A 12,887-nucleotide genomic window follows, 5' to 3' on the forward strand; every position below is an offset into this window, starting at 1 on the left:
GTATTTTCACGCAAATTCTTCTGCTAGTTGGGGTTTAGTCAAAATCTGCATCCTTTCCTTCAAGGCTCAGGGGTCCAAGATTATCTTCTGTGTCTGTATTTATTGGTTTCCCTTTTCTTTGTTGAAGAGGGTCTGTGCAATCCTTCTGCCTAGTCCGCCATCTTGCCCCGCCTCCCCATCGTTTCTTGATATGCTGCCTCCTGGAATGGTTGAACACTGACCTATTCTTTTTGGTACAGTGACTGTGTGTATTCATTCCATCTTCTTTTGATGCTTCTTGGGTAGTTCAATATTTTGCCCATTGTTGTTGTTAGGTGCCATTGAGTCAGTTCCAACTAATAGTGACCTTATGTACAACAGAACAAAACACTGTCCGGTCCTGCACCATCCTCACAACCATTCCCATGGTTAAGCCCATTGTTGCAGTCACTATATCAATCCATCTCATTGAAGTTCTTCATCTTTTATTCTGACCCTCTACTTTACCAAGCATGATGTCCTTCTCCAGGGACTGATCCCTCCTGATAACATGTCCAAAGTGGGTGAAACAAAGTCTCACCAGCCTTGCTTCTAAGGATTATTCCAGCTGTACTTCATTCAAGATTGATTTCTTCATTCTTCTGGCAGTCCACAGTACATTCAATATTCTTCACCAATACCATAATTCAAATGCATCAGTTCTTCTTTAGTCTTCCGTATTCATTTTTCCACCATAGAAACCTTTAATATTGCAACTGGAAGATTAAAATTTTTCATCATTTCTTTCAGCTTGAGCAATGCCAAGTGAGTTCTTCCCTTTTGGCTTTTAACTCGAGGTCTTTGCATATTTCATTGTAATAGTTTACTTTGTCTTCTCAAGCCTCCTTTTGAAATCTTCTGTTGAGCTCTTTTACATCATCATTTCTTCCTTTCACTGCTTCACGTCCAAGGGCAGTTTCAGAGTCTCCTCTTACATTGATATTGGCCTTTTTTTCATTTCTGTTTTTTTAAAGACATTTTGTTTTCTTCATGTTTGATGTCCTTGATGTCATTCCACAAAGTTCATCTAATCTTTGATCATTTGTGTTTAATGTGTCAAATCTACTCTTTGATGTTCTCTAAATTCTGGTAGGATATTCAAGGTTGCCCTTTGGCTCTCATGGACTTAAGTTTCTTCAGCTTCACCTTAAACTTGTATATGAGCAATTGACAGTCTGTTCCTCAGTGGCTCCTGGTCCTGTTCTAACTGATGATATAGAGCTTCTCCGCCATTTCTTTCCACAGATGTAGTAGATTGGATTCCTGTGTATTCTATCCAGTAAGGCCCACATGTATAGTCACTCATGTTGTTGAAAAAAGGTACAAAGATATTTGCAACAAATAAGTCATTGGTCTTTCAAAATTATATCGTGTCATTTCTATTAACAAGGCCCTAATTTCCAACTACTGATCCTTATTCTTTGGTCCAACTTATGCATTCAAATCACCAGTAATTACCAATGCATCTTGATTGCATGTCTGATCAATTTCAGATTGTAGAATTTAGAAAAACAATCTTCAGTTTCTTCATTTTGGCATTAGTGGTTGGTGTGGAAATTTGACAACAGTTGTGTTAACTGGTCTTCCTTGTTGTTGTCAGGTGCTATCGAGTTGGCTATGACTCATAGCGACATACGTACAACAGAATGAAACACTGCCTATACTAGGTGCCATAGTATGCGTCTTTGCTATGCTTGAGCCCAACATTGCAGCCACTGTGTCAATCCATCTCATTGAGGGTTTTCCCCTTTTCACTGACCCTCTACTTTACCAAGCATGAGATCGTTCTCCAGGGAATGGTCCCTTCTGACAACATGACCAAATAGATGAGACAATGTCTGGACATTCTCTTTTATAAGGGGCATTCTAGCTGTACTTCACTCAGGACAGAGGTCTTCCTTATAGACATAGGAACATTGTACTGTGATTGCTTGCATGTTACTATGATTCTGGAAGCTATGTGACCGGTATGTCAAATACCAGCAGGGTCATCCCTGGTGGACAGGTTTCAGCAGAGCTTCCATACTAAGACAGACTAGGAAGAAGGACCTGGTGCACTGCTTCTGAAAAAATTGGCCAGTGAAAACCTTATGAATAGCAGCAGAACACTGCCTGATATAGTGCAGAAGATGAGCCCCTCAGATTGGAAGGCACTCAAAGTATGACTGAGAAAGAGCTGCTACCTCAAAGTAAAGTTGACCCTAATGACTTAGATGGAATAAAGTTTTCAGGATCTTCATTTGCTTATGTGGCATGAATCAAAATGAGAAGAAACAGCTGCAAACATTAATAAGGAAAATTGGAAGGTGTCAAAAATGAAAGGGAATGCTTGAAGATCAATATTCTAGGTATTAGTTAGCTAAAATGGACTGGTACTGGCCATTTTGAATAAGACAATCAGATGGTCTACTATGGCAGAAATGGAAAATTGAAGAGGAATGGCATCACATTCGTTATGAAAAAGAACATTTCATAATCTATCATGAAGCATCACTCTGTCAGTGCATGCATAAAGTTACCTAAAGTTGCTTAACCTTTTCATGACCTGCAGGAGATACAGCACCCACCTACATTCTCCTCCTCTGGGGTTTTTGGGCAGCTGCTTTCCCACTGACACTGAACACAGCCATCAGGAAGGGACCTGTACAACTGTTTGAAATGGAAGAAATGGGCACGTGCAGCAAATTACTATTTTTACAGAGTATTGTGTGAAGTGATACATTCTGGAGGTATGATTTTGCAAAACCTTTGTCTAATTTGGCTTTTTTTTTTTTAACTGGGAGATGAACCCTGTAAGTATATTTCCAAGTTTCTGTGCATTATCTGGAAGTTGCCTTTCTCACAATGATTCCATGTTTGCACAGATACACATTTCAGGCACCCTAAATTGTATGCACCTGTCAAGAATCTAGAAGGTGGTACAGAGTACAGAGACACATATGTGCCCCACATAATCTTATCTCCACAGTCCAGAGTAACAAGTTTGTCCCACATAATCCTACCCCCTCAGAGTCCAGAGGGACGTTTGTGTCCCATATAATATGTATCAAAATCTATATTCCAAAATAAAATTTCACAAATGTTCCTTGATTCAACATGACTTCCATTAATGAAAATACATGGTATCAACAAAAATTCAAAGCAGAAAACAATTGTGTCGTGAAAGGGATAAAGTTGCAGAAGCGAAAAGTGTTAGGGGGAAAAGAAGTGATTCATCCCCCTATCTGTCTGCACTTTAGACATTAATGGACCATTTGAAAGTACTGGAGAACTTGAAAATGAAATCCAAATAAAGCAGCCAATCTCTGAGCAGGAGTAAGCACCCATTCTCAAGCAACACAATCAACTAAGTATATTCACCAGCTAAATGACATGTGCAAATTAGTACAACTACACTCAGCCAGAGAACAGGCTGGGACAACTGAGGAGGGAAGAAATAAAAACGATCGAAAGATTCTCCCTACTCTATTGGCCTCAGCATTTTAAGTAATAATAATAAAAAAAAAACACTGCCATCGAGTCAATTCCAACTTATAGCAACCCCCATTGTTTTTCCAAGGCTGTAAATCTTTATAGAGGAAGATTGCTTCATCTTCCTTCTGTGGAGCAGCTGATGGGTTTAAAAGGCCGACCTTCTGATTAGCACCCAAATGCCTTATCCACTGTGTTACCAGAGGTCCTTATTGTGAGTAATACCCATCCCAAATAATAATTTTGTTGGATAACAGTTTGAGTCAGCTAGTCTGGCCATGACAGTCACTACAAATGCTTAGTACCATGAAGTTCAGGCTAACTACCCCACCACAAATTCCAAGGAGAAAAATTGTGGCTAACTTGATGTCAAGTAATTACAGGCATCAAACTTTCAGGCACTGTTACTCTCAGACATCTGCTCAATACCACCGCACAAAGTTGGCTCCTCTGAAAAACAATCTTCACTCCCCACCTGGGCTCCCAAAAAGATAAACCAAATATTGACCAAGAATCATGCTCCTGAATCTTGGAGAATATTTAATGAAAGTGAATAAGGTGAACAAATAAAGTTGATGGCAAAAAAACAATATACAACCCACTTCTTGCTGCCTAAGGCAAATCTGTTGCTTAAACAATAACAACATAATCTAATCAGTAAACCTCCCAGCTGCCAAAATTATACAAGCAACTTGCCTATTTAAAATGTCACATTTCCCATCTGATATAAATATTTGCCTTCTGCTCACATTCCTGAAGTATAATACAAATTAAGCCCAAACTAAAATTCACCTTGGCACAGACTATTTCATTATTTTCTTTTCAAGTGACCCAGATTGTGCATTATGAAAACTGTGAAGCCCTGGTGGTCTTCTCAGTAATTGGAATAGATCACTGACGGCTGGGCTGCCTTTCAGCCTGGGTTTTTCACATTAGTTTATATGTGAGAAGCTCCACTGAGACTTGGTTCAGCCTCAGCAACCTTTTATACACAAATGCTAGACGGCCTGTTACCTGATTTCTAGAAAAATCTTACTAGAGAGACCTTTTTACTCATTTTTTTTAAATACATAAATAGAGCTAGTAATAAATGCACACACACACGCACACACATATAAACTTTAAAATGTTTAAAGAAAACACTGTGAAAATAATGGAAAAGGTAAAAAGGCTAATTTGAAAGATGTGATATAACAAGAATCAGACAAGGTTTTGGTAAAAGCACTTATTCAGGCAATTCTTTGCCTATGTCACTTTGTATCAGAATAAGACTTTCTCATTACAGGCAGGAGGCAAGAGATTTAAACCATCACAAAATGTCCAACACATGCACTGTTGTGGCCTCCTATAGGATTAATTTTACAGTGCAAATGAACTACATGCCAACTAGAACCATTTGTCTCCAAGTGTCATCCATAGAACACTGGTATAAGAATCGTCAGGGATACTGGTTAAAAAGGCCGATCCCTACCTACCACCAAAGACTATCTCGATTAGACTCTCTCTAGAGTTCAGGACTCAGGAACACGCATTTGTAACAAGCACCCCTTCCCAACAGTGACACCAGAAAGCAATGTGCTTGTCTGGCAAATGCAGCTTCCTGATAAGTCTTTAGCTCTTCCTTCTAATCCCATCCAAGCCCCTAAATGGCTCTTACATGGAAAGCCAGAGCTACCTAGGATATTAAAGTTAGAGAACTTCTCCCTGGAGGATGTGATTTCTTTAAATCTCTGATCTCATCTGAGTCAAATAAGTAACTAAAAATCTGCAATGTATACTGGCTAATAGTGTGTACTTGGGAAACAACCTCTTTCATGGAGTAGGGTGGATTTTTCTGAGTAGATTAAATATATTAATTGCTTCCAGTTGTAAAAGGGTCTCAAATTCAACCAGTCAGGAAGTCAGAGCAGGGGCTCTACAACCAATTTACAGATAGTCCCCACCCCCAATCAACAGCACCGTCACTTTAGCGCCTGTCCCATTATAAATAAGACACATGTCCTACAATAATGGCCAAGATTATGACTATCTAAAGACTGTGAACAACACATACCACAACCCTAGGAAAACCATCGCTTCCCTACTATTTAACATTGACATTGAGATATTCTTGCATATCAAATCAGCAATGAGAGTTTTCAAAACAAATAACCCTAATGTTCAACACATTTCAAAAGTCTTTAGAGTGAGGAAGGATACCTACGCTTCAGCAGAAATGTGAGCCAGGAAGGGAAATAGGCTTTATGGACTTCAATGGGGCAGTGTGAAGAGGCCTCCCCGAGTCCAGACCATGAGGACCGTGCTCCAAAGGAACACAGATAACATAACGTTAGTATTAAGTGTTTTGTTTTACATATTTAATAAATTTTTCTAAAAGCAAAAATTTGGATTTTATTGTTTTAGTTTTATAATCCCAATATTTTTGTGACTTTTTTAATGATCACTGATATTTTATTAAGTCCCTCAAAAATAATCTCAGTTCACAACATGTGCTTCTAGGAAACAAGGGTTAGACTAACAATGGTGCTACCTGAGACAGCCAACAATCAATCAAGTGCTAAGTTGGAGAGAAAAAAAAAACTCACTGCCATCCTCATAGCGACCCCTTCTTGGGTTTCTGAGGCTATATCGCTATGGAATCTTTCTTCTGAGGAGTGGCTGATAGACTTGAACCACCAGCCTCTGGTTAGCAGCCAAATGCCTTAGGCACCAGAGCTCCCGAGTTGGAGAGAAGGCACCTGTATTTCAAGTAAGACCAAAGGCTTTATAATATGAAGAGCTGAAATTTTCTTCATTGAAAAAGAAGTCTCACGACTCCAGTTTTTCCCATCTCAGAGGAGAAAGAAGTCTAAGTGTCAGCTGCCACCGAGTCGATTCTGACTCATGGGGACCCCATGTGTGTCAGAGCAGGCCTGTCCTCCAAAGAGTTTTCAGTGGCTGTTTTTCCAGAATTAAAGTGGAGGCTTTTCTTCCAAGATGCCTCTGAATGCACTTTTAACCTCCAGATTTTTGGTTACCAACCAAGCACATTAACCATTTGTACAACTCCAGAATAGGTGGAGGGAGCAATTTCTAAAACAGAAAAACTATCTAACAGTGTGTAGTTTCTACAAAGAGGTCAATCAGTATAGAGAGAAAAATAAAAAACATACCCTTGCTCATTTGGGGCTTAATATCTTCATCCATGTCCAAATCTTCTAAATCTAGGAAATTGTCTACCTACAAAAAGAGTAATATCATTTTTATGCATACTAGATATAATGGAAAAATGCAATTTAGAGTTGTGATAGTTAAGGTTGTGTGTCAACTTAGCTAGACCATGATTCTAAGTGGTTTAAGCAAATGTTATACAGTCATTCCCATGATGAAATCTGGTAAGATATGCTATTAGCAGCCAATTAGTTGAAAGGGAGCTTTTCAGGAGTGTGGCCTGCTTCCAAAATATATATATGGATGACTTGAGAAAATACTGGGGCTTTCTGTTGGATCCGGATCCTGCGTCTAGCTTTTCATCCAGTTTTTGGAGCTGAAACAGTGGCCTGCCGTATTGCCTGCTGATCCTGGGATTGTTGCCTTTGCAGCCTGAGAGCCAACAATCTGCCATTTCATCTGCTGATCTAAGATCCGTCATCCACTGAAGTCAGCAGCCTGCTATACTGCCTGCTGATCTTGAGTTCATCAGCCCTTGCAGCTGCGTGAATCAGAATAAGTCTCCAGCTTGACATCTGACCCACAGACTTGGGACTTGCCAGCCTCCACATCTATGAGAGCCATTTCTCTGAGATAAATTTCTTCTCTCTCTCTCTCTCTCTCTCTCTCTCTCTCTCTCTCTCCCTCTGCTCTTCTCCACTCCCCCCCACCACCGATATATATACATATAAGCTTCACTGGTTTTGCTTCTCTAGAGGAACCAGCCTAAGACAAGAGTCAATGGATCTAATTCCACAACACTCAACTGAGCAGCTAGATCTACTTTTCCAGGATCTTTGAGTCCCAGCAAAAGGTCTTTGTGTTCACTGTGCTCTCCCAGAGACATGTGAAAGAAGCAATAAATTTGGAAATTGGCCTGGATTTTGTAGGCACTGTTGTAAGATCTCTGTACTCAAAGGGAAAAAAAGAGTTTGGAGATTTTTTGAAAAGGGACTTTGTTCCAGATTCTATCCTAGAATATACACTACCACCACAATAGCACAAAATGGTGTTTCTGTCTTTGTTTTTGTTTTTTACTTATGTTCTCAAGCATATAATAATTGTGAGTCTGACTATTATCCTAACAGCATGCCTTCTTACAGCACTCTGAAAAGCTAGAGACGAAACCAAAGAAAGCAGGAGAGAGAAGTTCATTCAAAACAAAATCATCCTGCTCCAGATAAAGCATGAGAGAGGTTGAGGGGGCAAAAAATCAAGTGTTCTCTCTTTCGAGCAAATACAACTGAAAATTACTTCAAAGGTAAAAAGAAAAGCAAATGACCTTCACAGACACACTAGCAGCATATCAATGAACACTATTCCTTGTGGAATACTGCTTTCCACAGGAAACTGACAATGAGACATTTTAGATTAACAAAACAGTAACATTTCAGACATGAACTAATTCATCTCAGGTGAATATCAAAGAGTGTAAATAAGAAAATGACTTCACCACCCGTACGAATGAGACCCAGAAGAGTAAAGGCATAATGTCATATGCCTTTCATGTCCATGGCCTAAAACATGTGCATGACAGAATATCTTAAAATGACAAAGTTAAGAGTTCATAATTGGAATTCAAAAGACAGGAAGGGTCTTTCATCCCTCAATGTGACAAGCCAGACCATGGCCATTACATATGACTTAATGTGGCAGCTTCCACTGTTTCCAGACACATAACGGTCATAATTTCTTGTCATCCAAGTGACAGTAAGACATTTATCTTCCATGTGATGGTTTTAGTATTAAAATTTGAGGATCTGTTGTATTGTCATTTCTCTTAACAGTATATGCTAAGGGGAACCAGAGTCGTGTTCTTCTACCAAAGCACTCTTCTCATTTGTTAAGCTCTGAGGAAAAAACATCCACAACTCAGCCAAGCAAGGATAGTTTAAGGGGCTCAAACATGAATTTAAAAAAAAAAAAAAAAAAGACAATAAAATTCTTAATTCTCCAACTTTGTCTGAGAGACAGCAAACAAATCCTGTTTTTCTGCCATAGAAGAAAATTGAATCATGCCTTACCTTCACCTTTCCTGCCCGACTCAGATCACCTTGAAAAGAACTGCCAACTCTTTGGCTTTCATCCATCACAATCTGAAAATACAGTGAAGACATATTGATGGCAAAATGAAACAACCAAAAATAAAGAAGCTGACCTTATAGCCCTTCAGTTGATAAAATCCCCTTATGTTTTTTGTTAATTAGCTGTGCATGATGGACCAGATTCATGTAGCCATGGCAGTGGTCAGGGAATAGGTTTCAAGAGACTTGACTTCCACTTCTGTCCTCTAGACTCATGCACGGGGTAAGCGAGAGTAGATTACTTAACCTCAGTTTTCCCATCTGTGAAACAGGAACATTCCCCCACCTCGTTCCCCACCTCCCAAGCATCCCATCTCAGTGAAGCCCTGAAGGACAAATTTTCAAGTTACTAGAAAACGCCATTCAACACTTTCTTGCTTCTCACATGCTGTTCAAAGGTTTGATATGTAATGTAATCCCAGTGGCTAGTGACTGCCAGTAGAGAATGAATCCTCCAGGGTAGGAAAAAAAAAAAATTAAGAATTCATGGTTCAAAATTACCTCAGGGGGAGAAAGTTCTGGAAATAAAGAACCATAAACTTCTGCTATATAAAAACAGATTTCCAACAGAGATATATGTTGTTGTACAAAATCACAATATCATAAATCTGTCCACAACATCACAGGGAAAATTTGATGAGCTAGAAAGCAGAAACTCAAATCGCTAAGAAAATACAGGTGCTTGCACTAGGATTCTTTGATAATTAAAGACCGTAGCTAAAGAGTCTTTCAGATAAGGAAAAGAGCACCCAACAGTCATTGACCAAATCCTGAAAAACCCAGATAACAGATTCTACATGAAATCTGAGAGAGATGAACCTAAAAAAAAAAAGCCACTGCCACTAAGTCAATTCCAACTTACAGCAACCCTCTAGGACATAGCAGAACTGTCCCACAGGCTTTCTAAGGCTGTAAATATTTATGGAAGCAGACTGTCTCATCTTTCTCCCATAGAGCATCTGGTGGGTTTAAACCACTAACCTTTTGGTTAGCAGCTGAATGTTTTAACCACTATGCTACCAGAGCTTCTAGAAATAAATCTAAGACAGGTAAAAGAAAGTTCCATTTTACACAAAGAATTATTAAAAAAAAAAAAAAAAAAGGAACTCTTTTATCCCAAACAGAAGATTAGTTTAAAAAAAAAAAAAAAAAAACCTTACTGCCATATAGTGGAATCCGACTCATAGCGACCCCTCCTCCTTAGGTTTCCAAGGCAGTAACACGACAGAAGTACATTGCCCCACCTGCCTTCCAAGGAGTGGCTAGTGGGTTTGAGCCACCAGCCTTCTGGTTAGCAGTCTCTGGTGGCATAGTGCCTACCACATTTTACTGCTACCCAGAAGGCTAGTGGTTCAAACCCACCAGCCACTCCTCGGAAGGCAGATCAGGCAATCTACTTCCATAGTGATACCTCCTTGGAAACCCAAGGAGGGGTCGCTATGAGTTGGATCTGACTCAATGGCAGTGAGATAAGTTAAAAGATGGAAAACAATACAAGAATAATTTTAGATAGCAGGTTCTTAAGAGGTTTTTAATGGAGACTGGGGATTAATCAAGCTATGGTCATAAACACTGGCTATGGAAATCATGAAGTACAGTGATGATTTTCAATAGTGTCTCAATGACACTCCTCCTAGAATTAGGAGTCTGAGTCAGTGAGTCAGTAACTAGCCAATGCTTCTTATGTTCTTATTGTCTTTTTTTTTTTCAATTTAAGACAAATGTTTCTTTTTTCACATATTGTTTCTCCAAATGTACTACTACTATCTTATTACCTGTTCTTCTTCTGAACACTGTGATGAAGTACAAAGAAAGATGGCTTCCTTTCTAAGATGAAGGTCATCTGATTCCATTTTATGAGTAAATTTTACTGAAGTAAACATGTTTTCTGAACAATCAGTCCCAGATGCTCCCTTTTTGGCCTCATTACTCTCTGAAATGGTAAGGTTTATAATGTTAGAAATCATTTATCACACCTACACTCATTTATTTTATTAAATTTTTCTTCCAAAAAATGAATACATTTCAAAGAATTTTAAAAACTATATACTTGAGGCATCAGATCCTCTTAATTTTATAAAGTTATTTTTAAGAAAGCATAGAAAGAAAAAACTATTTCATTCAACATTCAGCAAATATTTATTGAATGCCTTGTATGTACTAAGCACTGTTTTCAGTCATTATTAAAACATGTAATACAAGTTATATTATTTTAATGCACACTATTTGCAAGACTCTTTGACATTTTCAAGAACAAATTACTATTTAACCAAGTTTTTTTCCTTAATTTGAGGGGTTTTTTTCTCTCTTATTTGAAAGTCCATTATAATCCTATAAGCCAGAAAAAAACATAATTTTTTTCAGTAGCTATTCTTCATTCATCCATGATCTTCTAAAAATCAAAACAGAACCATACCGTACATACTGTACTGTATCTCAACTTGACACTTAGTAAGACTGTTTTATTATAAGATAATAAAATATAACTTTCCATGTTATCGGATATTCTTTTACACCATTTTAATGGTTATAGAGAATTCCATTGTATGATTGGACATAGTTTATTTAACTAATCCTTTATTCTTGCTTGTTTAAAACTATAAATAATGAACACACTCATACTAAATCTGTGCACATTTATGATTATCTCCTTAGAATCTTTGGAAGGAGTCTAAAATTAAATACTAAATTAAAACACTGAGAAAATTATCTCATGATGTCATTAGCATAAATATAGGGAAAAACAAAATGTAGGAGGTTTGGTGATGAAAGACGAATTACTTTTAACCAAGTTGCATCTCAGATGTCAGTGGAAATCTTGGTGGAAATGCTCTAGCGACTGACATCACAGACTTCATCACTATAGGTAGAGATCTAGTAGTCAATTAAACTAGGCTAATAGTTTAACCCATAATGTTGTTGTTGTTGTTGTTGTTATTTGCCGTCGAGTCGGCCCCGACTCATAGCGACCCCTCCTTGGGTTTCTGAGGCAGTATCACTACAGAAGTAGGATTGCCCAACCTTCCTTCCAAGGAGTGGCTGGTGGATTTGAACCGCCAGCCTTCTGGTTAGCAGTCAAGTGCCTTAGGCACTATGCTACCAGAGCTCCTAACCCATAATATTAGTTGCTGTCAAGTCAATTCCAACACACAGTGATCCTGTGTATTACAGAGCAGAACTGTTGCATAGGGTTTTCTTGGCTATAATCTTAATGGAAGCATAACACCAGGGCTTTTCTTCAGCAGTACTGACAGGTGGGTTTGAACCACCAACTTTTAGGTTCAAACTCAAAACTCACTGCCATCGAGTAGATTCCAACTCATAGTCACCCCCATTGGGTTTCCAAGGCTCTAAATCTTATAGAAGCAGATTGCCTCATCTTTCTTCCTCAGAGCAACTGGTGGTTTGAACCACCAACCTTTCGGTTAGCAGCCAAATACCTTAACCACTGCACCACTAGAGCCCCTTAATCTTTAAGTTAGCAGTTGTGTTGTTGTTCGGTGCCATCGAGTCATCTCTGACTGATAGCAACTCTATGCAAGGCAGAATGAAACACCGCTTGGTTCCATGCCAGCTCCACAATCCTTGCTATACTTGAGCCCATCACCACAGCCACTGTGTCAATCCATCTCATTGAGGGCCTTCCCCTTTTTCATCAACCCTCCACCTTACCAAGCATGACATCCCTTCTCCAGGGAATGGTCTCTTCAGACAACATGACCAAAGTAGGTGAGATGAAGTCTGGCCATTCTTGCTTCCAAGGAGCATTCTGTACTTCCTCCATGACAGATTTGTTAGATCTTTTAGCAGTCTCTGGTACTTTCAGCATTCTTCACCAGCACCACAACTCAAAAGCATCAACTCTTCTTCTGTCTTCCTAATTCACTGTCCAGCTCTCACTTGCATATGAGGAGACTGAAAATACCATGGCTTGTGTCAGGAACAACTTAGTCCTCAGCAAGACATTTTTGCTCTTCAGCACTTGAAAGAGGTCCTTTGCAACCAATTTGCCCATTGCTATACATCATCTGGGGAGCTCTGGTAGCATAGTGGCTAAGACACCTGCCTGCTAACCAGACGGCTGGCGGTTCAAACCCACCAGCCACTCCTCGGAAGGAAGGTTGG

The 12,887-nt window shown here is 39.1% G+C and overlaps 1 protein-coding gene across 1 annotated transcript in view; it reads right to left on the reverse strand.

Moving 5' to 3' along the window:
• Positions 1–12,887, reverse strand: part of IFTAP (intraflagellar transport associated protein) — a 66,406-nt gene that overhangs the window by 27,490 nt on the left and 26,029 nt on the right. The window contains exons 2-4 of the mRNA XM_042781313.1: positions 10,534–10,695; positions 8,703–8,779; positions 6,642–6,708 (exon numbers count right to left, since the gene is read on the reverse strand). Coding sequence (XP_042637247.1) covers positions 6,642–6,708; positions 8,703–8,779; positions 10,534–10,695 — 306 coding nt within the window. The remainder of the gene's footprint in view (positions 1–6,641; positions 6,709–8,702; positions 8,780–10,533; positions 10,696–12,887) is intronic.

Source organism: Orycteropus afer, unplaced genomic scaffold, assembly GCF_000298275.1.
Source record: "Orycteropus afer afer isolate SDZICR_OR568_19922 unplaced genomic scaffold, OryAfe1.0 scaffold00103, whole genome shotgun sequence".
Lineage (NCBI taxonomy): Eukaryota > Metazoa > Chordata > Mammalia > Tubulidentata > Orycteropodidae > Orycteropus > Orycteropus afer.